The sequence below is a fragment of the Pyrgilauda ruficollis genome, unplaced genomic scaffold (assembly GCF_017590135.1).
Source record: "Pyrgilauda ruficollis isolate IOZ18807 unplaced genomic scaffold, ASM1759013v1 scaffold237, whole genome shotgun sequence".
Classification (NCBI taxonomy): domain Eukaryota; kingdom Metazoa; phylum Chordata; class Aves; order Passeriformes; family Passeridae; genus Pyrgilauda; species Pyrgilauda ruficollis.
The window spans coordinates 16468-43662 of NW_024523316.1; the positions used below are offsets into that span (position 1 = coordinate 16468).

Below are 27195 nucleotides of genomic sequence, written 5' to 3' on the forward strand. Positions count from 1 at the left end.
GGATTTAGCCAGGCAGCCAGACTAAATAATAACCAGGGAATTTTTGGTAAGATTTGGGAAAAAAAGGATTCAGCTGAGTGACCCTGAGTGCCTGTGAGTTTTGTGTCATCAATAAAGCAGCAAACTACCTTGATTCTGGCTTGATTTAATCCAGCTGAGCAGCTTCTCCTCCATCCCAAGTTGTTCTGAGTCTCTAGGAGAGTCTCATCACTCTGGATTTCACCATGGACCGGATTTCACCATGGACCTGGCACTGATTGGAGGGTTTCGGGTTTTTTCATATATATGCAATGCTTTAACACCAAATGTGTCACAGAATTCTGGAATAGTTTGGGTTGGAAGGGACCTCAAAGCTCATTCAGTTCCAACCTCCTGCTGTGGGCAGGGACACCTTCCACTAGACCAGGCTGCTCCAAGCCTCATCCAAACACCAAAACTGGAGTGAAATTGTTATTTTCAGCTGATATCATCTAAATCAAAGTGCAGAAGGCCCCAAAAATGTCTCTCTTCATATTTCACAAAAATCCCAGCATATCACCCACATCTCCATTGTATCTGGCCACAACATTAAAATGTCCAAGCTCATTTTATTTTCCTGAGTCTCCTCCAAGCCTCCTTCACCTCCTGGTTCCTCAGGCTGTAGATCAAGGGGTTCAGCATGGGGGTCACCACAGTGTAGAGCACAGCAGCCCATTTATCTCCTCCCCTGGAGGTGTCTGACCTGGGGATTAAGTACATGAAAATCAGTGCCCCATAGAAGGTGCTGAGGGCAGTGAGGTGGGAGGCACAGGTGGAGAAGGCTTTGCGCTTGCCCTCAGCTGAGCTGATGCTCAGGATGCTGGAGATGATGGCCACATAGGACACCAGGACCACCAGCATGCTGGGAACACCGAGCAAAGATGAAAAAGTCCTTAGGATGATGAGGCTGAGGGTGGTGTCAGAGGTGGAGAGCGAGATCAGCATGGAAATGTCACAGAAGAACAGATCGATGGTGCTGGAGCTGCAGAAGAACAAGCTGGACATGCCAATGGTTTGTCCCACGCCGTTGGTCAGCCCCAGGAGGTAGGAGCCGGTCACCAGGCGGGAGCAGCGCTCTGGGGACATGACAAGGGGGTAGAGCAGGGGGTGGCAAATGGCCACGTATCGGTCATAGGCCATTGTAGCCAGTAGGAAACACTCAGTGACCAGAAACAGGCCAAAAGTGAATATCTGAGCCATGCACCCAGCATAGGTGATTCCCTTGGTCCCCAACAAAACCCCAGCCAACATCCTGGGGGTGATGATGGTGGAAGTGCAGAGGTTCACAAAAGCCAGGTTGCCCAGGAAATAATACATGGGGGAATGGAGCAGGGGACTGGCTCTGATCAAGGTGATCATCCCCAAGTTCCCCAGGATGGTGACAAGGTAGGTGAGCAGGAACAGCAGGAAGAGGGTGACCTGAGTTGCCAGGTCCTCGGTGAATCCTGCCAAGCTGAACTCATTTGCTTGGGTGCAATTGCTTCCTGGCATTCCTTCAAAGTGTGTTGTGTGTGTCAACTCCTTGCTAGAGGTTTCCTCCAGCTGGAAAACCCTCTTTGCAGTGGGATCTGTTTGGAGACAACCCTACGAGATCTAAAACAAGAGTTTAGGTACAGATTGGTTAGACAGTGCTGGGTGGAAGTCATGGCATGGGTAGGGAGAAGCTGTAGCTTACACAACCCTGAGGAGCTTTACCTTGGTGCTGCCTTCAATCCCCTGTGTGTCTTCAGTCTGGGACTTGGAAATCATCCAGCACAACCTGAAACACAGAGAAACCCAATAAAAGCTGTAAAAGACAGCACAGAATTGATTACTCTTCCTTGTGTTGGCATCTGCCAACCACCTACTTTGTCTGTCTTCTCCATAGAATCCTGTAAGGGTTTGGGTTGGATGGGATCTTGAAGACCATCCCATTGCACCCCCTGCCATGGGCAGGAGCACCTTCCACTAGACCAGATTGTTCCAAGCCCTGTCCAATGTGGTCTTGAACACTTCCAGAGAAGGGGCACCCAAAACTTCCTGACTATGGAGTCTCCCCTCCCTCCTGATGCACTGGTTTGGCTCTAAAAGATTTTCCCAGCTCTTTATTCTGTTCCTGCAGTCTTCAAACAAAAACATGCAACACCCAAAGCTCAGCAATCTCCTCCTGAAAATATTTCTTTTTGGGGGAAAAAAAATTAAAAATCACCTTTTGGACATGCCTTATATCAGCAATAGTAAGATCCATAAGTATTCCTTACAGGAAAGCTGCCAGTCCTCATCCAGGAGCCCTCTGTGGTCAGTGAGAAGTACCCAGAGGGAGTGTTCCAATGGGGTGTCCTCACCACACACCTGCAGCAGATCACCTGGATTTGGTGCTAAGCCCAGAGTACAATAAGGAACTGGAGTCCAGGAGCCTCCAGGTAGGAGCTGAGATGAAGAAGCTGTTTCTTCTTTGCAAGGAAAAATGACAGGGCATGGGTGGCTCAGCATGTGCTGTCCTTACTCGTGGTTCTCCAGGATGATCTTCCCCTACATCACTGCAGTCTCCCTGCTTCCCTCCTGATGCTCTTCAGGGTGGATATTAAGGTGCTCTGCAGGTGAATTTAAAAATATACCATCAGCAAAGACATTTTTCCATGTAATTTGGGGATTTAGAGGATCTTGCAGCCCCAGGAGAGTGACAAAGCCCAAAGCAGGTTGTTATTGCTTCTCTGAGCTTCTGAGTTTGGAGATGATTACACAGAGGAGATTATCTCAATTTGAGTAAGCCACAGGGCTTTGGGGACTCCCCAAAGCAACCACAGTTCAAAACTCCACCTGTTGTGTCAAACTTTTGAGCATTCCAGAGATTTCAGCTCTACAAATGCCGTGTTTGGTGTTATAACACCAAACATGGTGAGCTGAGGGATATCTCACTGGTGGGGCACAGTCCCATGGGAGTGGGTATCCATCAGCAGTTCCAGTCACCAGAGGTGATGAACCGCCTTTCTGCCTGCTCTAAATTCCTTAGACCCAAACCACTGCTCACCTGTACCATCCCTGGAAGTGTTCAAGGTCAGGTTGGAGGGATCTGGTCTAGTGGAAGGTGCCCATGGCAGGGGGATGGAACAAGATGAGCTTTAAGGTCCTTCCCAGCCCAAACCATTCCAGGATTCTATGAAGTTTGGCTGCAAGAATCCAGGAGAACCACAGAATATGCTGAGTTGGAAGGGATCCACAAGGATCATCAAGTCCAGCTCTCAGCCCTGCACAAACCCATCCCCAAAAGTCACAGCATGTACCCAAGAGCATTGTTTAAATGTTTGTTGAGCTCTGTCAGACTTGCTGCTCTGACCACTGGTCTGGGGAGTCAGTCCAACCACCCTCTGGGTGAGGATCATTTTTCAAATACCCAGCTTAAACCTCCCCTGACAGAACTTCAGGCCATTCCCTCAGGCACTGTCACTGGTCACTAGGACAGAGAAGACATCAATGTCTACCCCTCTTCTTCCCCTTGTGAGGAAGTTGCAGGCTGCAAGGAAGTCTGCCTTCAGCCTCTACACAGAAAGCACCTCTGGCACTTCAATGAAATCAGTTTTTATCATTGTGAAGATACAGTGAATAAACCAAGGGCACATAAATAAACCTTTCTCCATAAGGACAGCCCCAGGGAATACACAGTTTTTCCTATGCCTCTTCAAACTATATACAATATACAAGCAATATACATAGTCTAAACCATTATTCAATTACCTTCTAATTTCTAACCCCCTTGTCTCAAAACAAACCAGCAGCCAGTTTTTGAGAAAAGACTCCAGACTCTTGTCTCCCTCTCTGGCTCTAAAACACTTGCAGGGGCTTTGGAGTTCATACAAGCTTGTCAGGATTTGGGTATTTCATTTAAATTCCATTCATATTCCATTCCATTCCATAGGAGGAGGCACCTCCACTCACATTTTAGTTTTAAGCCCTCTACCACTGATAAATTTGGATGTTTGGTTAGGAACACCCCACCTCTGCTTCTTTAGGCAACTTGTTTCCTCTCAAATTTATACTCCCAAATTTAGACGATTTAGTAAAGAAATAATTTTAAAAATTTTCCAGGAATAAAAAGGGAAGCATCAAACATAAAAGAATCATTCCCATGTCCAGCAAATCATTATTAAGTGGAAGCCTATTCCCTCATCTCTGTCTTTCTTCTTCTTTCCTGGAAATCCTTAGGATCCCACAATTTCTCAGAGACATCTACTGGGATTACTGTAGGATTTGCTCTGTCAGAAATCCGGAGAGATTTACAACATTTGGTCCTCTGCATCTTTATCCTTTCACCAGGTTTCTAGAATGGTGTTGTTGGAGAAGTTTGGAATTACTATAAGTGGATCACCTTCACAGTTGTTCCCTTCTATTTTTCAACTATTTCCAAATTCTTGGAATTACTCTCAAATACACCCAAGAAATTTCCTGTGAAAACACAAATCAGAGGAACATCCTAAATAGAGAAAACCGCCTCCAGCAGCAGCTGGAATGATCCCATTGCTGTTCTTACCTGCTCTCCAGGGGCTCCTGCCAGAGCTCCCAACATCCATTGCCATTCCTAAACAGGAGCTATGGAAGACATTCCTGCTGTCCATGAGGGTGAGGAGGCAGTTTGGGATGTTCTTTGCTGTGCAATCAGACAAGAGAGTGTCAATGACCTTGTGGTCCCTCCCAAGCCAAAGCAGCCCCTGATTCCATGGTGCAATCAGCACCTCTCCCAGCTCCATTCCAGAAACATCCAACCACTAACCCAGGACTTTCCTTGTTCTGCACCACATCAGGGATGTGCTGCCGAGTGCCCCGGGCAGGGAACGCCCCAGCCTTCCCTGTGGTGCTTTCCCTGGGACACCTCAGCACCCCCTGGGATGCTCCAGCATTCCCGGGGTGTCCCAGCATTCCCAGGGATGCCCCAGCATTCCCGGGGTCTCTCAGCATTCCCGGGATGCCCCAGCATTCCAGGGATGCCCCAGCATTCCTGGCCTGTCCCAGCATTCCCGGGGTGTCTCAGAGTTCCCAGGGATGTCTCAGCATTCCCAGGGATGCCCCAGCATTCCCGGGATGCCGCTCCCGCCGTCCCGGGCTGCAGTGGCGGGCGCTCCCCGCGGGGCGGCAGCACCGGCGCTCCCGGCCCGCCGGTCCCGGTGTCTCGGGGCGGCCGCGGCTTTAACCCGCCCGAGCCGGCGGGGCCGCGAACGCCGCGGGCAAAACCCCCGATCCCCTTGATTTCACCTCCAAGGCACAGGATCGCAGCATTCCTGAGCCGGAAGGGACCCACGGCGAGCACCGAGCCCAAATGCTGGCCCCGCACAGGACCCCAGGAATTCCCCGCTGTGCCCGGGAGCCGTGTCCAGACCCCGGCCCTTCCCCAGGATCCTGGAAACACAGCGGGGCTGGGAGAAGGATGACGACGGGCTTTTTTTATATATACCTCGTTATAGGATCGTTCTATAGATCCGTTCGGTGTCGTTATCGGTAACCCCACAACCAATATGTCCCTTGTACCTCGCCACCCATCCTCACACGGCGCTTTCACGGCGGCGGCTGAGCCAGCCCGAGCTGGTCCCTCCGGAGAGCAGCGACCACCTCATCCTTACCCCAAACTGTGCATTCTCTCCCCTGCACATTAATTCAGGTTTCACCCCAAAATGTTCGTTTTGGCCCCTACGGAATCCGCTCCAGAGCGCCGCCCCGGGCCCCGCTCGGCCGAGGCAGCTCCGGTGTCCCCTGCCCGCAGCTCCCGCGGCTGCCGCCTTCCCGCTCCGTGTCCCGGGACGGGACAGTGAGGCTTCCAGCCCAAACCATTCCAGGATGATTCCACCATCTCTCCCTGCATTAATTTCATACTGTTTCCTTTCAAATATAGATGATTAGTTAAAGGAAAAAAAAATCTAAAATTATTCCAGGAATAAAAAGGGGAGCTGTAAAACATACAAGAATCATTCCCATCAAATCATTATTAATTGGAAGCTTATTCCCTCATTTCTGTCCTTGTTTAGCTTTCCTGGAAATTCTTATGATCCTACAGTTGCTAAGTGTATTTCCCTCCCCAAAAAGGGATGGAAACATCCTGATGCGTTAGGGAAAGGATTTTTTTGTTATTCCAAGGAATGACAAGCAGAGAGATGGCCTTGGACACTAGGGATGGACACCCTCACCATTCCCTGTGCAGATGGGGCTGGGAATGCCGGAAGGAGCCGGGTGTGCCTCTAATTGCAGAGCGTGCCTTTAATCCCGGCCTAAGCCAGCTCAGCCTTGGAGCCTGTCCCAGCGCGGGGACAGGCCAGGACAGGTCTGCGCACATCCCGGCACCCAGGTGCCTCAGTCCCCGGCCTGTTCCACATGGCTGTCCGGCCATTCCAGACCGCCGATCCCGTTGCAGCAGGATCTCTCCCTCCCCTCCCACGCCCACAGTTTGCCCGTCCTGTGGCTAACTGGAGGCAAGTGTGGCAGCCGCGTCTGGCCGAGCAGCTCCCTGCAGGTGGCGGCGAGATGTGACCTACTTGTCACTGGAATCACGCAGCCTGCTCGGAGAGCCCTGAGCTCTTCTGACAGCCGGAGCCAGCCGACCCCGGCCGTGTCCTGGGAGGGACAGAGCCAGGGAAGCTGAGGCTGCTGCCAGCTGGAAGCGCTGCCGGGACAGGTCTGACCCCAGAGCAGCGTGAGGGAGAAGGGAGCAGCGTGGGGAGCGCTGGGTGAGGGGCAGGAGGAAGGTGTGGCCTTTCTTTTGGCCCTGGTGATACTCCCTTGGGAGTTTTTAACTTCCAGAGCTGGGTTTTTGGCCTCTGCACCTGGGAATGGCAGGGCTGTCTCTGGTGCGTGGTTTGTGGGCAGGGCTTCCTGTGGGTGCCAGGGCTGTGGATGGAGAGAGGGACAAAGGGACACGGGAAACCTGCTGCTGCCTGAGCTAAGCATGGAGAGCACCAGCAGGTGACATCCTGTGCCTGGAACAGCACAAGTTGGGACAGCACTGAGATACTCCAGCTCTGGGTTGTGCCACTCCTTTTTCCTTGCTCTGCTGCAATTTTATCTCAAGACACCTTTTTTTTTTTTTTTTTTTTTTTTTTTTTTTTTTTTTTGTTGCCTTTCTTTTTCTTGAGTGAATAACGCCAAGTGCAACATTCTGTGGGTTAATGGATCCGAGGCTCCAACCCTGCCCTCTGGGGAGGCAGAGCCAGCTCTGGAGCCCTCTCGTGTGCCACAAGCAGTGTGACAGCAGCCTGTGCCCCGTCCCCGGGCTGTCCCCTCACGGGCCGTGCGTGTGGCAGGTGCAGGAAGCAGTGTCTGCCTGCCCGGGCAGCATTTGGCGAGGCCAAAGGGCCTGTGAGCGGTGCTGCTGCATCAGCCAGGGCCTGCCTGCTGTGCGAAGCCTTATTAGAGAGCAAAAAGGCCTTTATTCCAGGCTGGAAGTCAGCGAGCCTGTTCAGGCAGATGTTTATTTCCTCTGCTGCCTGGAATGATGTCATTATGGCCAGCAAAGTTCTGTGCTTCCCCAAAGCCGGGCAGACTGCTCTGGTACTTTCTCAGGCTCCCCGGGCAGCGCTCTATAAAATACAGGCAGTGTACAACTGGTTTCACAAGGAATTTCTGTTTAGCCTACTCATTAAAGTGCTCCAAAGGGAATCTGAGGTGTTTGTATTCCATGATTCTTGAGAACCAGTCACTGTTTATGCTGGCAGGTTTCCAAATAAGGAGAAAAAAAGGATACATCTGGGTCAAATTCTTGCCCTTAAGCTTTTATACTCCTTACCTTTGGATGAGTTCTGTGCTCTGACATCAATTCCCCCACAGAGCACCAACCAGAGCCCTTCTGGCCTTTGGGATCTGAGGTGACATGGAAGGATCACCTGTTTATTTTTTTAATGCCTCTGGCCTAAGAGTTACTTTAACCCTGTTTTTCCTGCTGCAGAAAAGAATCCTGGAATCAGAGGTTTCTTGGACACTACCGTTTGCTGCTTTCTGCTGGAAAGCAGGTAATCTTATTCCAGGTAGGGAAAAATGCAAGTTAAACTTTTTAACTTCACAAAAATGTCTGAGCCTAGCAAGTGGAAATGAATGCCTCTGTATCTCTAAAATTAGATATATGTACACCAAAAGCAATTTAAGATGCTTCAACTGCAACAGCCTTTTCCACATCAGTGTCTTTAAATCTTTTTTTTCCTACTGTTAGAGGAACAGAATAAATAACAGCACCTGTGTATTTTAAAATTACGTTGTTAATAAAATCCCAGTACATTTACATAAGTGACAACATTAATGTACAATTAAACAAAGCATTGTAATATTACAGCAACAAAAGAGGACCTACATATTTGTACAGATAGCTGGAGCAGCTACTTGAAAATACTTTCCAAAATAAAGCCTTCTGTGGCATTTCTCAGTGATAATTTTGACCCCCCTGTATGGCTTTCTGTAATAAATAGGGTTATTGGAGCTGGTGATGTTCAGCAGATGTGTACCTAAAGCACAAAGGGAGTGTGCCCTGACCAACCTGTCAGCTGACTAAAAATCCTTATCCATGCATGCAATTTGCCTCTGTGTAAATCCTTTAGGAGCAAGGCCATGTCAGATTTTGATGGATTTGCCTGGAGAAGCTGGTGGTTCCTTCTCCTTCCCTTTATCTAAACTGTGTCTGTGCTGTGCTTTGGAGCCTGAGCCCAGCTGAGCCTCCTCCTTCCACTGTGTTTAGATACAATGGGAATAAATTGTTGAATTTCTAATAAGGAATAAATAGTTCTCCACTGAAAACTTGGTTTCCTCTTGTTCACCCATCTACAACAAATGGAAGTGTCCTGGCAAATGATTTTTGGTGGGTGCTTAGCACAGCTCAGTGGGAATAGCTGGAGGTCTTTCCTTAATCCCAATCAGCTCCAGAGAGAGAGCAAACCACTGAGCTGGACATTCTTTGGAGGCCAGGGGAGGCTTTTATTGCTTTTATTGCAACTGGGCAGTTTTTCAGCATAGTGCCTGCTACACCTGAGCCTTCTACAAAGTGTCTTTTGTGATGCCAGGTGTCACAGGTAATGTTCAGAAACGGGCTTTTAAGGTGAAAAAAGTGACTGACTGACACTATCGGACCTTGACAGCAAAAGGGCAGTCTTTTTCTTTCTCCTCTAAACAGATCCAGATTAACAACTGGCACAGTGAAACTGTATTTCAAAACACTCAAACCCCCAACTGTCCCCTCCCCTCCCTGCCCCAGCTCAGCTCCTCATATTAGGCTTAAAGAGTGAGTAATTTCAGTGTTAGTATTAGTTTCTACTCAGCTTTGAACATACAAAACCTCTCTCTCAAGGTGCAAACAGTTTTGGGGGAAGTTTCTGTCGGTCTGTTGCGATGCACAGACGCTGGTACTACTGAGGGGAAGTATTTGTGTGCAGACAGATGGCTCGTGGGATGGGCTTTAGGATCAGGAAACTCCTTCTAGGCAGCCTTTTTACAGGGAAAACATCTGTGTGGATGAACCTAAGCCCATGTATTAGTGCTGGGCTTAGCTCAATTGCCTCTTTCTCCACAGCCCAGCGCCGTGCTCGTGGAAAGGGCAGCGCCAGTGGCTGCGGTTCGGGCTCTCCCGGCACCCCCAGCTGGTGTTTGGGCCGTGGCAGCGTTGTTGGTGTGACAGTGTTGTTCCTGTGGCAGCAGCAGCACAGAGAAGCCAGCTCCCCTCCCTGGGCACGGGGTGCCCGTTCCAGGGCACGCTCAGGAAGGTGCGGAAGGCAGCCAGCCCCAGCGACGCCTCCAGCGCGGATTGCCAGCCCGGGCTGCCTCACACCCTGGAGGTGACGTACACGGAGTGCAGGCGGCCGGCCAGGGCTGCCTGCAGGTCCCTCAGAGGGTCCAGGCCCTGCACTTTGCTGTTCCTGCTGTAGATGAGCTGCTTGAACGAGTCCTGCTCCAGCAGGGAGCTCATGTGCTTGAGGAAGAAGCCCTCGCAGAAAGAGGCCAGTTCTGGTGCATTGTGAATCTGAGGAAGACAGCAGGATTATTAACCCCCTTCTGTACGTCACAGACCTAAAGGACATCCCTGAGCCTCTCATTCCTAATGCTCTTCTCCTTTTTGTCTCTTAGAAAACATTAAAAGACAGGAGTAACAGTGGAAAAGCACTGAAGGCAGGACTTTGTCTGATCATTTCTCCTGGTGCTTTTTGCAGGGGGGCATCCAGGCTTTTTTAATTCCTTCCCCTGCTGGCCTGCTGTTGGCAGGACTGCTGGCCTGCACTCCAGCCCCTTTCCCTTCCTGCAGCAGAGCAGCTGGCTGATGAGGTGGCCAAGGTACCTGTTTGGCTGAGCCACAACACACAACAACGCTGCTGTGCTGGCAGATGGTGAGCAGGGCTCGGGGCAATCAGGACACGGGTCACAGGACGGGAGCCTCATCCCTGCAAGGAGGGGCTGAACGCAGGAGAACAGGGATGCTGCACTCCTGAACCACCACGAGGTGATTTCTGCCTGGGATCTGGCTCCTTTTGCTTCAGGATCAGTAACGAGAACAACAAAAACTCAAGTTCAATATTAAGAAGCTCTGTGCACACACAGCCTCTTCCTGGGAATTCTGTGCAAATAATAAATTAAGGAAAAATACATAATGGCCAGTAGGGAATGCTGTTTCCCCTTTTTACCACTGCACACTGTTAAATTTTAGGTCTGAAAAAAACCAGCCCAATGTGTGAGAAATTGAAAAGCATCAGTGGGACACTACACACACAGTGGGGAAAAAATCATTACCAGCCCTCTGTGCCGTTTTCTCCTTGTCTTTAAGGGATCTGATCCTGCAAAATTTCAGGAAGGGCAAAGTATTTCTCTCTGATTTATGTTATTTGCTACAGAGGTGCATATCTGTCACATTTGTGCAGTTTTCTCCTTGTCTTTAAGGGATCTGATCCTGCAAAATTTCAGGAAGGGCAAAGTATTTCTCTCTGATTTATGTTATTTGCTACAGAGGTGCATATCTGTCACACAACAGACTTTATGCTCCTTTTGGAGCTGAAAAGAATATTTTCTAGCAGCAGGGGTGCTAGGAAAGGGTTTACCCGGTAGTTGCTGTGGTGTGATCAATTGCCCCTGCTGCTCCCAGGATCTGAATCCCTCAGGATTTGCTGATGTTGCTCTATCAGCCTGCTAAGACAGCTTTCCCCTACTCTGCAGGGATCCCCCATCCATTACATCCATGATTGCTCCAGACAAGAAAACACACCGGGGCTGTGCAGGACTTTCCAGCCTGGAGCTGGGAATCATCTCACTGGTGTTGTGGCTGGGGGGAGTTACCTGCAGGGAGGGTGCCCACCTGGGGTTTTTAGTTACCACCAGCAGCACACAGGCTGCTCACTGGGGTTCTCAAACCAGGGGGGTTGGATGTACCTTTGCATATTTATAGATGTTGACAGAGTTGTCCATGCTGATGGTCTGGGCACAGAGGATTTCACAGTGTCTCTGGAGGCCGTCCAGCTGGAACAGGCTGGCAGCCGACAGCAGCTATGGGGAAAAGAGAGGGGCTATTTGAGATCATGAGGCTTGAAAGGCCTGGGGAAGGCAAACAGGACGGATGATTTCCTCTCTGAAGAGTCTCTGACTCGCTGTTTTAATGGCCAAGTCCTCATCAAACAGCAAAAAAAGGCTGCTCCATGCTGAAGTGACAGACTGACACATTTCCCCTCTTAGCAAAAGCTCCTCCCACAAGCATATTTGCTCTCCTTTCTGTCACCACGACACAGAAACACCAAGCAGCGATGTTTTGAAACTTTAAAGCTCATTTCCAAGTGTTAAATATGCTCCTGGACTGAATTGGAGCCTGCTGTTAGCTCCTGGATTTTGCCTTTCAACTCAGTTTTATGCCCCAGTGCACTTGGCAAGACTTGGAAGAAAAAGCTCTCTCACCTCTAAGATATCAGTGGTGGGAATTTCCATGGATTCTGTCCCTCCATAGTACAAATACTGCATCAGCATCTGGAATGGGAAGAAGGCCAGGCATGAAGTTATCACGGCAGTCACAAGGGGCCGTTGATGGCTGTGCTCCCCTTCCTGAGCAGACGGGAATCGTGTCCTGTGCCGGCTCTCACCTCCACTGGTGGCTTTTTTCTCACTCCCTAGCGTACCAAATCTGCTGCTTTCTAACAGTCCTTTTTCTCTTGGGCCCTGAAAAGGGCCCTGCTGGGGACTTTGGGCTGAGGGTGACAGCGTGTCTCTGAGCAACACCACTGTCCTTGTCTGGGATCCGGGCTGGTGAAGCCTGGCAGGCCGGTCACGCGCGGAGCTGCCAGCGAGCCCAGCGTGAGCATCCCGGGGACCTCCCAGCCACTTGCCTCCCCTGCTGGGCTTCTAATCAGCTTCCAGCCCCTCGCCAGGCCTGGAGGAAAAGGCATTAATTGTCTGCAGGGAGAGCAAGAGGCAGCTCCTGCTCTTTGATCTGCATGTGCCACCCCCAGCCCAGGCAGTGTCAGGGGAGGGGATGGATCTGGTGCTGGATCACAGAAGTGTCCTGGCCGCTGCGTGGGGCTTTGCCATTCCTAACAGGGCTGGGAGCAAAACTGAGCAGCTCCTTGTGAGATTGCCTTATTTAACAGAATTATGTTAAAGCTCTTGCCAGCAGAGCCCTGAGCGGGACCCACATCTCTGGTGGCTCAGCATCCTCCAGCCTGCCTGAGCCCACCTCTTCTTAACCCCTCTGACTGTATTTACCATCAAATTGTGAAATACTTCACTGTTTCAATTCTTTCTGATTTGTCTCTCTCCCTCCACTGAAGCAGAAGTTTATCTTTAGAAACCTTTTGATGTACAAATGCTGTTAAGGAAGCTTGCTTCAATACTCAGTTACATTTTCGTCTCTGTTGTGGCTTGAAGCTGCAAAATTTGAATGTCACCTATCCAACACAAAACTTGTACAGCCCCTTACAAGCAGAACAAAGATGTTCTCATGGTCAACTTACTTCCCTCAAGTGAGATAACAGCTCTGCTGACCAACAGAGCAGGTTTGTTTGCTTACAAAAAGATTAAAAAAATGCCTCAACCCTTTAGTGAAACAGCCACATGACCTATTCTGCACTTCACATCTCCCTGTTCCTCCACTAAATATAGAAATGTCATAAAAGCAAAGCACAGTTCTCAGTTCTGAGCCTTTCTTGACAGGGACACCATTGATTTCTTATAATTTGATTTGAACTAATATGGAGCCTGGCAATGCACCTGCTGTAAATAAGTTACTTTTTGCTTAGCAAAGCCTGAAAATGGTATTGTAAAAAGTATGAAAATGGTGCGTTAAAAGTATAAAACTACTTTTCAGTAGAAGACTGTTTTCTCCTGCTTTATGGAGGAGTCAGCTGCCTAGGAAGACAATAAGAATATAGACTGGAAGAGTCTGTTTTAAGGCTGGAACTTTGGAAAAAGGGTATTTCAGAAAACTCCTTAAATTCAGATCTATTGAAAGGCACTCCACTTCTACTTGTAATATTATCTAATTATGGTATTACTTATTATCTACATATGATATTACTACTTGGCTTTGTCTTACCTTCCAAGTAGTTGAGAAGATGAAAAAGATAAAGGAAGAGTGGAATTAAGTCCCATACCTTGAAAATGTTGTACTTCATATCACTGATTTCTACAGTCTTGCTGCCATGGCCATCATGCTCTGTTTTATTGGTCATCAGTGTCTTGAACCTGGGAATGGTTTTAAACAGATTTCATTGAGAAGATTTGATTTAACTGTATTAGTGTGCCACACACTCATCACAAACAGCAAGGGGAAAACAAAGATCCCTCCTTGTTCTTTGCAAGCTCAAAATCGAAACATTTCCTTTTATGATGATTTAGTTTAATTTAATGATGATTAGTTCAGGGACAATTTAAAACTGTAAATTGCCTGGATCTAATCCCACCCTGTGATAGGTGGAAAACCCTATTTCTATGACAAGAACAGAGAAGGAAACTGCAAACTGCAAGTGCACAGGCCAGTGTGAGATCCCAGGAAAGCTGAAGCAAGTGCAGCTCTCCCTGCAAACTCTGGGAGGAGGAATGGGAAGAAGGGAATGGCTGGATATGTGCACTCCATCTACCACACAGTATTTCAGGGGTGATCATGGCTGGATTCATTATGTCTCTGGTTAGTGACTCACCTGTTAGATGCAGTAACCAGCAGGACTTTGTGTGCATAAAAGAGCTTTCCTTCCACTAAGAAAGTCACATCGGACATTTCTTTATTGTTCAGAAAGTGAGGATCTGTTGGGTAAAGTGACAAAAAAAAGGTGACCTTTTTTTAACGCTGTGCATGCTTTTTGGAGAAGAAATCCAAACAAACAAATAAAAACCCAACCCAGCAGCAACCAAAAGCAGCTCACTGCTGAGGTGAGCACCTTACCCAGGCGAGCTGGCAGAGTCTTTCGGATCTCGGGAATGCTGGGAATGGGGCTGCTGCCGTAGCAGTGGGTGAAGATGGATGCCAGCTGCTGGTTGATGGAATCATTCTGTGAGCAGGATGGAACAGGGATCAGCAACTCGACATGGGGCAGGTTCCAATGTGCTGTAAGGGCTCACCTGGGGCTTACGGCAACTGCACCCTACAGGAGTTACCTCCCCACAGAGGGACAAGCTTGCAGTTAAGGCAGAATTACAATATCTGTGGAGTTACAGAGGTATAAGGAGCTGCAGAGCTTCCCCCAGGTGTGTGTTTGAGGATTGTCTGGGGGCTGTTTATAAATTGAGATAAATGCTTCCAGGGCCATTTCCATGCCATAACTCCAAGGGACTTTGTCCAGCCATTCCCCTGTGCCTGTTGTGCACAACAACAAAACCCCAGAGCACTCAGCTCTGGCACAGTTATAAAACTCTGACTTACTTTGCTGGTTTTGAGGATGTCAAACATGAGCTGCAGCCCCTCGCTGACCAGCTCCTCATTGTAGTCCTCCTCTTTGATGGTGACAAACTCCCGCAGCAGGGTCTGCACCACGGAGTAGCGGGACTGGGAGAAGGTTGTCCGTAGGGACTCGATCCACACGTGGAGCTTCCAGGGCACTCCTGCAGCCACAGGAAAAAGGGACAGTGAAAGATGATTTCCTGAAGTGCCTGTGAGGAGATTATCCTGCTGCTATTACTAACACTTGGCAGCACTGAAGTAGCTCTACCTACATCCTAACAGCAGATAGATTTTCATCTTGATATTAAAGGTGACTGAACTGGGTCACTGACAGATTAAGTGACAAAGGATTGGCATCAGGATCATAAATTGGAAATTTCTGCTGATTTTTAAGGATCAGAGACTCCCTGTTTTATTCTGAGCTTCATGGTTAGTCAGAACCATAAGACAAATTTGAACTGAAGTTGTAAGGATACATAATGCCACACAGCTGTGGTGTGAGGTCTTTTCTTCCAGTTGCACACAAGCTTCAAAGCTTTTCTCTCCTACCTTGAGATTAGTTTTGTTTCTTCACCTTAAACCACTGATAAACAGTGAATTTTAGGTGTAAGTGTCTGACAGGTAGAGATGCCACTTCCTTTTGATCCATGTGAACAGAGGATCCAGCCAAAGGTGAGGGACATCCCAGAGCACCAGAAATTTGAAAAAAAAACCCCACTTGTGAGGAGCCTTAAACACTTCTACAATTTAGATTAGACAGCTTGGCAGTTGTTGCTCTTCTAAGTGAGAGGGGCAGAAAAGGAAGGTTTTTATGCCTTATGAGCACAATGCTCAGGAGGAAGGGCTCACCCAGTGCCCTGAGCTCCATGGTGATGTCCACGTAGCCGTGCTCGGCGCTGTAGTACATGGCCTCCTGCAGAGCCTTCATCCGCGTCTTGCACAGCCGCACCTGCCCCTCGCTGGAGCTGCCCTGGCTGGAGGTGTCACTCTCCACCCCCTCGGCCAAAATCTCCTCCAGGGACAGCACATCCCCCTTCGCCTGCTGGGGCTGGCTCAGGAGCTTGCGCAGGACGTTCCTGAGCAGGGACGAGAGGTATCACTTACTAACAAAGGAAATTTCAACAACTCAGACAGGACTGTGGGGATTTGGGATTAGGGATCCGGCTCAGTAAGCAATAATTTCCTTCCTAAAGACAGCTGGCACTGTGGAGCAGCATGGAAACCACTTGTCCCTCCCTACCCCACATCCTAGAAACTGGTGCCCCTCAGCAAGGGCAGAAACATGGCCTGTGCTCCTCACACATTGGGTTTGTTTGGAATTTCACACGGCAGTTGCAAGAAACAGACTTTCTTGTTTGTGTCTTGTTTGGGGAGTTTGCATCACGGGTGTCCCTCAGCCAGCTGGGGACAGCTGCTCCAGACATTCCCCAGCCCAGCAGGGCCACCCAGCAGTCCCTGTGCTGCTGCACTGCCACCAGCTGTGCTCTCTGTGCACCCACGCCACTCCCTGGGGCTAAATCCAGCTTATTTAAGGACCCAGGTTTAGGATCACCCTTTCCTATCCTATAGCAGACAAGCCTTGGATCTCACTAATGTTTTTTCTGGGAACACAGATTTCTGGGGGAACTTGCAAGTAATTACTTATTTCTGAACAACCACCCTGAAAACAGGGCTGGAGAGCCCAGGCTGGCTGATTTAATGATTCACCTCTTGGCTGGCCATCCAAAAACCAGAGATGCAGACACCCAGGCTCTGCTGTGAGTTATTCTTGCCACCTCAAGATTAGATTCCATCTCAGAACATGAAGCAGGATCTCACAACCCTGACCTCATAACCTACCCTTAGGTGAGACTTGGTCTGCTGATGTGGGGCTTAAAACCAGCTCTCAGTGCTGCAGAGCCAGACCAGCAAGTGTAAGGACAAGAATCAGCAAACAAAGATCTTTGTTCTTTGTTGTCAGGAGAGTCTTAACCCCATCTGCTGAACTGCACACGCAGGGGTTTGGGTCACAAAGTCACACAGGACACCCAGCAGCACCTAGAGTGCAAAGTGTTCTGAGCAGGAGCAGAGCACTACCTGTGGCCGTGTGCTGCGGAGTGGCTGAAGCAGTTCATGTCCTCGTGGAGTGACGATGACATCCCGTTGACTTCCAGCATGCTCAGGAGTGGATCGGCGCCCCTGCTGAGCAGCAGGCTGACCAGCTCGTAATTCCCTGGGGAAAAAGGACAGGAACGTCAGGGTGGTCCCTCTGTGGAAGCACAAAACACAGGACTGGCCACAGGCAGGACTCCCTGGCTCTGTTCCCATTAGAGGGAGTAGGGAGTGGTGGCAGGAGATCCAGCACTGGCTGTCACTGGGAGGAGAGGACATTTTATCCCTTCCATAAAGCTTGGAGCAGAGCAAGCCAGCCACTGATCTTCATAAAAGCACAAAGATAACAGAGAAAGAAACAAAAGGAAAAAAACTAAAACCACTTTGAGGTGAAAAGTGTTGACAAACAAGGCCAGCACAGACTCGTTCTCACAGAACGTACAGAATGCTCAGCTCCGGACAGCCTGCTAGAAGAAATGCAGAATTTTTACCTGCATTTAATAAACTAATAAACCAAATTTCTTTATATAGCAGTTATTTTTCCCCAGGCTGAATGGAAAGTTGTTAATTTTTCACATCTGGGTGTTGCTGAGGCCCACAGACATGCCCAGACTAGACACTTTATGTTCCTTGACAGTGCTTTGTGAAGGAGTTGGTGCCATCAGCTCTGCTGTGGGAGCTCTGGGGAAGAGTCAAGAGTGGGACAAGTTGGAAAACAGATACTTGGGGCCCATCAGGCTGGTGGCAGGAAGAGATGTAGAGTGCTGAGGCCACAGGGAGCTCACCTGCAGCTGAGGCCAGCTGGAGGGGCGTCTCAGCGTAGTTGTCCTCCCCAGTGTTCACAGCAGAGCCCTCCACGTGGGCACCAGCATCCAGGAGCAGCTGCAAGGGGCACAGGAAAGACAGGGAGTTGGGAAAAGAGCAGTTCAGAAGGACCAAGCAGCCAGGGCTGGGTGTTAGAAAGGAGAACCAGTGAGTTCAGAGTGAGGAGGGCCTGTCTGGAGAGCACCACCTCCTCCTTTTTTTAATCTCCTTTATTGTCGTGGCTGTGCAATTGGAATTTCCAACTCCAAAGGGCTCTGCAGTCAGAGCAGGAAGTCCATCCTAGCTCCATGCTGTGCACAGGAAGCAGGGTTCCCCCAGGGAGTTTCCAGGCTGGCCATACCTCCTGGAGCCTGTGTAGGGAGGCTGGCAGCTGCAGGGACTGTCACACAGGACCTGCTTCACTGAGCTGCTGTGGGGGAAAGAGCCCCCTCCCAGGTGAGGGGGAGAAGGTGCCAGGGTGATGGGGATGTTTTATGGCCAGGTGGGGCTGGCAGAAGGCTCTGCAGCACCCAGAGCAGTGCTGGCAGGGGCAGGCAGGCAGGATCAGCCCTGTGAGTGTGTATCCATCAGGGTATTCCATGCTTCCACGACTGTGGGCACTGCAATACACAGCAGGAGCTTTGATTCACTTGGCTTCATCTCCTGGGAGAATCAAACTCCTATCTCACACATAAATTAAGGCTGCCCAACCTCTGGAATACCAAAGGCTGCCTGGGCAGTTTGCCAGGTGGAATCTAATCTTTATAATTATGTACAAATGTACACAAACAAAAGATGAGTGTGTGCAGCCTCCATTTACTTACATCTTTTTTTTTTTTTTTTTTTTTTAATTCCTTTCCTTTGAGCAGAAGGTAAATTAAATTCAACAGCAATTGATTGTCTGCTGTGATCAGTTTTTCATTCCCCTGGAAGTTTGGGGAGCATTTCTGGGGCTCCACCCCATCCTGCTGCCCCCTATGATAATTCCACAGAAAAGGGAGCAGGGAGGACGCCACAGGCTCAAATCCCACAACAGCTTAAGTCTTGTTCATGCAGTTCTCAAGGATTATGAAGGAAGTTACAGATTATTTGCTGCCATTAAAGCAGACATCAGCACACACTGGATTTTTGCATGTAAATTTATAAATCAATTAATATCTACTGTTATAAACTCCTGATCAAACAGCCAACCTGCAAGCACTCCACGTGAAGCACTAGTTTATTTAAAAGCAAACAAATGATTGTGCAGCACTGTTCTGGGAGCAGTGAGCTTTGTTGCAACACTGAAACCAAAGAAAAATACAGAACATGCAGTGGTTTGTTATCAAGGCCTTGCTAGGAATTATGTCACCAATTTTCATTCTCCTTGTTTTAAACAGCAGGCAGTTTCTTCACTGGTGTTTAGGGGGCTCGGGAAGGCTGGGAGCAAGGGCTCACAGGGCTGCATTTCAGTCCCCTGTGCCTCCTGGAAGGATTCCTGGCTGGAATCTTACCTGGACCACCGAGATGTGCCCGTGGAGCACGGCGAAGGTGAGCGCAGTCCAGTGCCGGCTGTCGGGATGCACCGAGGGGTACCGTGGAGAGGCACTGGGCACCTGGAGCAGGGAAGCAGCACTCATTACCCACTGCAGCCTGCCTGCCTTCCTCCCCTGCCTTCTACAGAGCCAGCTTCTTCCTCTGTGAGTGACAGGCCCAGGGAACACTCGGGCCACTTGGAGAACACTGCCACCACCGCTCGCTCTGCCCCATCCCCTGGGATTTTTAATGGGCTCCCTGGTTTCTCCCCGTGGCAGCTCCTTCCCTCCCCCTCCCCTGCCCATTAGACTTGCCAGTGCCAATCCTAATTGGAGCCACTGAGTGCTCCAAGAGGTTTTCTCCCCCCTCCCAGATCCCTGAAGTGACGGTTTCTGGGAGAAATGCCTTGCTTGAAGCTTCCAGGACTGAAGCCTTCAGTTGCTAGGAGAGATTTCAGAACTCCTGTTAGTTTACAGCTGGATAGTTATGGGCAGAGGGTTACTCACTGGTATGTCTAAATTTGCTCCAGCATCTATAAGCATTTGGACCATGGCTTCATCTCCAGCAGCACAGGCGTACATGAGGGGGGTCATACCCTTCAGAAAGGAAACAAAAAATAAAAACAAAACCAAAGTTATCTTTCTATCCCTATCAACAGTGACACTGTCATGGACACAGTGAGTTTGAATCTTAATGTACAAAGTGCGTGTAGGGACAGCATACATGTATTTATAAACATTTTTTATTTCTATGCAGAGTGGGCACAACTGATACTGGAAAATGACCTGGACAAAACATCACTGGACAAGGCTGAAAGAACACAAAAAGGATGACTGAAAATCCTAGCCCTGTATTGTCCACAACTCTCCAGCTTTTCCAAGGCTGCCAACAAAGAAATGCCATTTCTTGGCTCATTTGTAGCCAAATGAACTGAAGGCAGAAAGCAACACAAAAATACAGACGATGAATTTATCTGGCAACTTCTCCCCATTGCTAAAATCCTATTTGCCTCAATATTTCAGCATTTCAATGCCATAAATCTCCCTCCCTCTACTTAACCAGCAAACCATGACGGCTCAGAGATGAATTATGAGAAAAATGAGCCTTACTTATGGAGTTCATTCCTGAAGTAGCCAAGGACATAAAGGAAATGGCCTGGTAAAATCCATTCCTGCTCACATCCCACAGCTTTCCTGCCCCCTCCCCTTAATTATTACAGGCATTTGAATTTTTTACAGGCAGCATCTCCGCAGCTCAGTGTGCAATAACAGAGCTTCATCCTTAATGGAAGCTGCACTCTAAAATGGAATTACATCTCTCACACAGGAGTTCTGCTCTTGACTCTGCAAAGGTGTCTTTTCAAAGCAGACACGACTCCCAGCTTCCTGCTTTGGGGCACTGCCATTGGTGAGGATATTTCTGGGTGAGATATTCTGGCTTTTGTGGGGCTTGGGAGGCTCCACATTTATAATAGACAAATAAACTGAGAATTCAAAATGCAGGCCTGGAGGCACAAACCCCAGCCAGGGTTCTAAAACTTGTACAGACTTACACTGTCCTTTTTTAAACTTTTAATGTTAGTTTTATACTTCCTGCTTGCTCCTTGCAAAGGGAAGAGATTGTTCTCCTAAACATCTCCAATCCCCAGAAACCAGAGTGCTTGTTGGTCCCCATCAGAGCTGAATGCAGGGTCCTGCTCCAAACTGACATTTCTGAGGGGATGTTCTGAGTTCTTTTCCACAGATTTCCACGTACACAGATGGGCAAGTGGGTCTGAACATCCTGGACATCCTCACACCCTGGGAGTGGTCAAAATCCCAGCCTGGATGTAACACCTTTGTATTAAATTATCCAGCAGCTCTGTCATGCCTACATTAGTTTTCCCAAGTTTGGGCATCTGGCTTTGTCTTACTCTTTTCCAAAAGGAGCAAAACAAGCTGGCAAAGTCCAGCTTTGGTTTCCTGTTCCAGCTATGGCAGAGCTCATTCCCAGAACTTTGATTTAACTCTGCTTGGGGTGGGCAGTGCCATGCAGGCACTTGCTTGGACACAAAGCTGAGTTGCTCCAGAGTCAAGTGGAGAATTTCCAAGCAACAATGTCTCCAGAGGGGACCTGTCCTGCTCTTTTTGTTGGTGCCAAAACACTCTCTGAGGACTGAAGACTACAGAGCTGCCCCTCTCACAGCAGGCTGGCAAGAGGATCCCACCCACAGGATGAGACATCATGAGTGACAGCAGAAACTCTCAGACTTTGCAAGGAGCTGCACACAGGGGTCTCTGTGCTGACAAAAGCCACACAGCTCCCAGCTTGCTGGCTGCATGAGAGGCAGGGGACATCCTGCAGCAATAAGTGACAGTTCTGGCACCAGTGTCTGAGGTGTTGGGGCACAGTGGCTCACAATGCAAGTCACAAAATAATCTTTGAAAGGATGAGAGGCCTCTGGGCTACAGGAACTGCAAAAACTTATTTCAAAAATTTAAAGAGGAAGTGGGAAACCTTCATAATATAAATCTGCCACCTCAGTCACTTTACTAAAGTGAATATCTATGATGAGATACCCACCACAGTGACCACAAAGCTCCTGGTACTGGATTTGCAAATAAGGCAACTACACACCCAGCTACGTCCAGGAGCAGTTTCTGTTATTTATGTATACATTCACACTTCCCTTAACACTGCAGGATGGTGGGAAGTGCTACGGAAGATGTGCCAGGTTCAGAGCTGGGTCTGAAATGTTACTGCAGTAAAATGCTGGCAGTGAGAAAACCTCTCTACCTGAAGATAAACCCTTCCCACTGCTCCTTGTTCCAGAGATGTGACAGCTCATTCTCCCTGCTGTGACAGCTGTAACGAGTGTTTATTTAGGAGAGGTGGCTTTTTTCCCCCCTTTTTTTAAATTAAAAGCTAATTCCATGCATTGAATGATATCCCAGAGGACAGACTCTGCTGTTACTTGATGGGACTGACAGCACGAGCAGAAGCAGCCAGAGACTCCCAGGACTACCAAATCCCTATGGTTCAGTGTAGCTGAGCAGGGAACAGTTAGAAATGGATAAACAGACACATCAGCGTGATGGACTACGAGCAAATCTAACACTGACTGACACCAGGCCACTGGGGCGGGGTTCTCAGTGCTGTGTCTTGTATTCCAAACTGCTCTGAGCCTGAAAGCCGTGAGACAAAAACACCTTTTGGTCACTGCTCACTAACCCAGCCGGGATTTGGGCTGCTGAGCCAGAGGGGAGTGTCACTGGAAAAGAAACCACTTTGCTTTGACATCCTCTCAGCGCGTATCAGACTTTCCACTCACTGCCCCTGCGTTAACCTGCCTGCCATCAGTGCCTGAGACAGCCCATCCAAAGAAGAGACATTCCAGCTGATAAACAATCCACTCCGGGCTCTAATGGGATTTTTTTTTTTTTAGAGGGGGGGCATGAGAGTGGGGTGGGGAAGTATTTTTCTGTGTTTTAAGGGATACGTTTTCAGCCTAAACCACGAGCCAGAATTAGAAAACCCTTGGGGAGGCAACAAACACGACCTGGTATTGATTTGCCACGTGGAAAGGAAGGAGGGAGCTGCTGCTGCAGGGGATTTTGGGGTGGTGAGGGTTTGTTCTGTGGCACACCTGATCATCCATGGTGTTCACCCCGTCGGGGCCCAGTGCATCGATGGCTTGGCTGATCAGATCCGTCCTGCCGCAGTTCAGCATCCGGAAGCCCAGATCCTGCTGGAATTTCTCAGTAGCAGCTTTAGCATCCAGTCTCCGGAAGGAGCTGAAGCAGCATTCAGGTCTGTGAAAGGCAAAAGAATTCCTGGATGGTGCCCATACCATAAAAAAAATATATGGACCCTTAAGTCTTTTCTGGGCAAAAAAAAATCAAAAATTTTTAAAAGTATGAAATAAAAATCAAATTTAGGCAGGGGAATACCCTCAATGCTTTTCCAGCAATTCAACTGAAGGAAGTGCTTCAACATTTATGTGAGGATCTACTAAATCCTTATCCTTTAGATGACTATCAGGACAACTTTTATGTCATCTGGAAGGAGCCCAGGGATTACTGTAAATCCTCTGGCTGGCTGCTCAGACTCTTCTGAATTCCAGACCTGGAAGTGTGTCTCCTTCACTGAAGGATCACTTCCCAACTGGAGGCTGGCACTGGGAGCTCAGCCCTTTGATGTTATTTTGGGGTGAATGCCTTCCACAGTACCCGCCTGGTTTCCAGCACAGGCTCTTGAGCAAACTCTCAGTGAGTGAGATATCAGCCTGCCAAGTTCCTCTGATAAATGAGATGCTTTCAGCACAGCCATCCTCCTCTGGAGAGCCTGGACAGCCTGCCAGAGGAACAGGCCACTCATCACCTCACACAGAAGATTCAGGATGAATCTCATATAAAATCCTACCATAATCTTGTTCTAACTGGTGTCACAATCTAGAGAGTTACCCAGAATAAGACGTAATCATGTTATATAATAGTAAGAAGAAAGTAAAAAAGAAGAATTATGCAAAAAAAAAGCAAAATAAAATGACTCCACTTGAAATCCAGTGAACTTCAGAAAAACAAAGGTTTTTGAAGGGAAGGAACTTGCCTTTGCACATTGTTCCTATCCCACAGCAAGTCAGGAATAAATAAATGAATAAACAATTAAACACACAAACCAATTTCAAGACCTTCTTTCTCTCTGAACATGCTGGATACAAAATTAGTGTTTTAAAGGATCAAATAATGCAATCTGGAATTAACTTTTTTTTTTTGCTAGTTTAGATCTTTCATTCAAGCTATCTTATAAAGCAAGGAATAATCTTGCAATTAAGTCTGAGGCACAGAAAAACCCTGAACCCAAATACTTGCATTTTGTATTTAACTTTCAGAAAGACAAAAAAATCTTTCAGCCCCAGCTGCAGAGTTTGCCCACAGTTCCTTTATCTCTGGAAGTACCAGAAGGTTAAACATGTATCGCCTGTGCGGCACAGCGAGATCTGGCTTCTGGGAAATGTAGTGAAAGTATGACCCTGAGATTAGCTCCATGGGTTAGAGCATGTGCTAATACTTAAGAGCTGGACTTGATGATCCTTTTTGGTCCCTTCCAGCCAGGAACATTCTGTGCCTGAGAACCAACAACCTGTGTCCTGCTGGGGCCTGGGCTGTGGCATTTCCAGCGCTGGAGGGACAGATAAGAGACTGAGTGAGCTGAGCTACAGCCCACGGAGAGGACTTTCTGAGTTTGTCATCTCCTTTGGAGCAGCAAGAGGTTTTATTGTTTAAAATTGTCCATTTTTGTGCTGGTCATTGCCCAGCACCGAACCCACCACACTAATTGGCGCGTTGGCCGGGAATTCTCAACTTGGCGAGCCCAAACCACTAGAGGAAAGTTTAAAGAAGCTCCAAGGAGCGGAGGAGCTTCCCAAAGCTTAGCCCACGTACTTGAGCTGGCGTGGCTCGCAGTCCAGCCCCGGGAGGAGCAGCCTGGCCGTCTGCCTGATGTCGTCGCTGTCCACGGTCAGGCTGCGGCGGTGCTCGGCGTAGGTGATGGCCACGCGCATCCACTCCATCAGCGGCGGCAGCAGCATGAAGGGGCTGTCAAGGGAGGGCAGAGATCCATTATGGAACAAGGGCTGAGGCTGGAGGACGCTTCGTGTGCTCCTGGGCGTGCAAGGGGGAGCCTGGCAGGGATAAATCCCACCTGAGGAAGGAAACTGGACTGGAAGGTCACGGCCGCAGGAAGGAGCGCTCAGCCTCCGTCACCTGAACAGGTTATGTAATAGCTGTGCCTGTTATTCTAAATAATCCATAGGCACGGGATTATTTATCATTTATTATTATTTTTACACTCCTCCACTAGGAACACGAAAAATATCCTTGACTGCCTGCAACTTCAAACCTTGCTAATTCAGTCCTACCTCCATTAATCTTTACATTACTGGCATCCCCACGGCTTTTTGCATTTTGCCTTTCTTAAGCAGAGCTCAGTTTTGCCCACCTGACCCTCAGTTTTGCCCCCCTGAGCCTCCAGACCACAGAACTGGTGGAACAATGAGGTTTTACTCAATGTGAAGGGCTGCAAGGCAATAAAGGAATATAAATAAGGTAATAACAGCAGCGCCAGCTCGTGATCAGCCCCCCTGACTCCTGCTGTAAGAATGAACACAGCACTGAGATTACACATTAATGTATAGTTACCATAATACTCTCATACACAACACATCTCATCCACCCTCTCAGTATACAGCCAGACTGATCTATTCTGCTTGATTTTTCCCCAAGGATACCTGCCACCCCAGTGGAAGGCTTGGAAGTGCCAGCTGTAATGAAAACACCTCTCCCATTCCCAGTAACGACTTCATTAACGCTGTGGAAAAAGGAGGGGGGGGGAAAAAAAAAAAAAAAAAAAAGCCTGTTCCATTTAACCATTCAAAAGAAAAGAACTGAGGGAAGAAATGATCAATTCCTTTACAAAGTTCAGAGAGAAAAAAAATATAAATATGAGGAAATATGAACTGATTTGGGCATTAATGAAAGCAGCTGAAGCCATGAAAGGCATTTTCAAAGCTGTGCCCGTGAACATGTGTGAGGGTAGGAAGAGTGAGCTGCACCAGTCCCGTCAGAAACCATTTATTCATAATGGGATTTACAAGCAGAACTCTCTTTATCACGACTTTGAACACCCTTCAGGCTGGAATAACTCCACTCTGTAAAAATATGTGCTGTTCCAATTTTCCCAGTTTGCAAGGTGCACCCTGAAACGCTGCCATTATCACTCTACAAACACACCCACTATTTTCCCCTCTTTTCCTTCTCTTCCATTTCTTCTGAGTTGTGAAACAGCTTCTACAAAACCAGAGGCGTTTTAAGCACCGGATCCTGGATTGCCCAGGGCCGGGGTGTTTCTAACAGGACATTGACTTTCTGCTGTTACCAGTTCATTTTTCTGTCAAAGAATCAGAATACCAGGGATGCTGATATTGCTGCAATCACCACTTTGAGAATCACCCAGCAGCTCATCCTTCCCAAGACTTTCTGAAAGGGATGGGATGAATCATTCCAGCTCCTCCAATTCAGAGCTGATTGACCTCGTTAAGGGAAGAGCAGGAACTGTCCACAGGCATTTGGGAGATGCCTTGAAGCAAATTCTCTGCTCCAGAGAATTTCAACTCTTATCCAGCCTGGAAAAGAGCCATTCACACTTTTTGAATGCAGGTACTTAAGAGAGGAGCCAAAATAATTATTTATCTTTTCTATGTACTCTGCAGAGCCTCTAGCATGGAATTCCACAGAGGTGGTGAGGGCAGAGAGGTAGGCCAGGGAGGCTAAAAGCACCAAAATTAAATACAGAATTAAATCATATTTAGATTGGGAACGCTCAGGAACGCACTGGAAAAGCTCCTCTTAAAAGAGATTCCATCTGCCACCTTTTGTGGTAAACAAAGATTTAGGCCACATCCCAGCTTCCCTGACACTCCCATGGTGGGAACATGGCTGGGCAGGGAACCACGTCCCTGATCAAATCCTGGTGACTGACTCAAGGCCCTGGGCAGCCAGAACCTGTGGTCAGCCAGCAGCAAATGCCACGGAGTCTGCAGCAGAAATAACACCTATCCTGACGGAATTTCCACTCTGCAAAAAATCCACATGTGCCAGGGTTATAAACGGCTCCCACACAAGCAGACCTTGGATGTGGAAAACTTGCTTTGGGAGGAATGGCAAGAAGAAAGACTTTTTTTTCCCCCCCCTTCTGTTTCTTTTTTTAATCTCAACAGATTTTTTCCAAAGGCTTTAAAAGTGACAGCTCAGACTGCCTGGTTCTCCTTGTGTCCAAAGGGGAGCAGACTTTGGAATGCAAAAAGCAGTGTCAGGAAGGATGTTCTCATCCTGCTGTCCTGATTTTCCAAACCCCACCACTGGCATTGCTGTGCAAATTGGATAAATCAT

The 27195-nt window shown here is 48.4% G+C and overlaps 2 protein-coding genes across 2 annotated transcripts in view; both read right to left on the minus strand.

Annotated features, from left to right (window-relative positions):
- Positions 1-582: 582 nt before the first annotated feature.
- On the minus strand, positions 583-1509 carry LOC121354740 (olfactory receptor 1052-like). The gene has a single exon (XM_041469569.1). It carries the CDS (start codon positions 1507-1509, stop codon positions 583-585), a length of 927 nt encoding a protein of 308 aa, XP_041325503.1.
- A 6701-nt stretch (positions 1510-8210) lies between these two features.
- Positions 8211-27195, minus strand: part of ABTB2 (ankyrin repeat and BTB domain containing 2) — a 112217-nt gene continuing 93232 nt past the window's right edge. Inside the window, exons 4-17 of the mRNA XM_041469598.1 lie at positions 24691-24843; positions 22893-23058; positions 19774-19863; positions 19246-19347; positions 17734-17830; positions 16934-17069; positions 15707-15933; positions 14840-15018; positions 14363-14468; positions 14121-14223; positions 13575-13665; positions 11887-11955; positions 11371-11484; positions 8211-9976 (exon numbers count right to left, since the gene is read on the minus strand). Of these exons, the coding sequence (XP_041325532.1) occupies positions 9779-9976; positions 11371-11484; positions 11887-11955; positions 13575-13665; positions 14121-14223; positions 14363-14468; positions 14840-15018; positions 15707-15933; positions 16934-17069; positions 17734-17830; positions 19246-19347; positions 19774-19863; positions 22893-23058; positions 24691-24843 (1831 nt within the window). The 3' untranslated portion in view covers positions 8211-9778. The remainder of the gene's footprint in view (positions 9977-11370; positions 11485-11886; positions 11956-13574; positions 13666-14120; positions 14224-14362; positions 14469-14839; positions 15019-15706; positions 15934-16933; positions 17070-17733; positions 17831-19245; positions 19348-19773; positions 19864-22892; positions 23059-24690; positions 24844-27195) is intronic.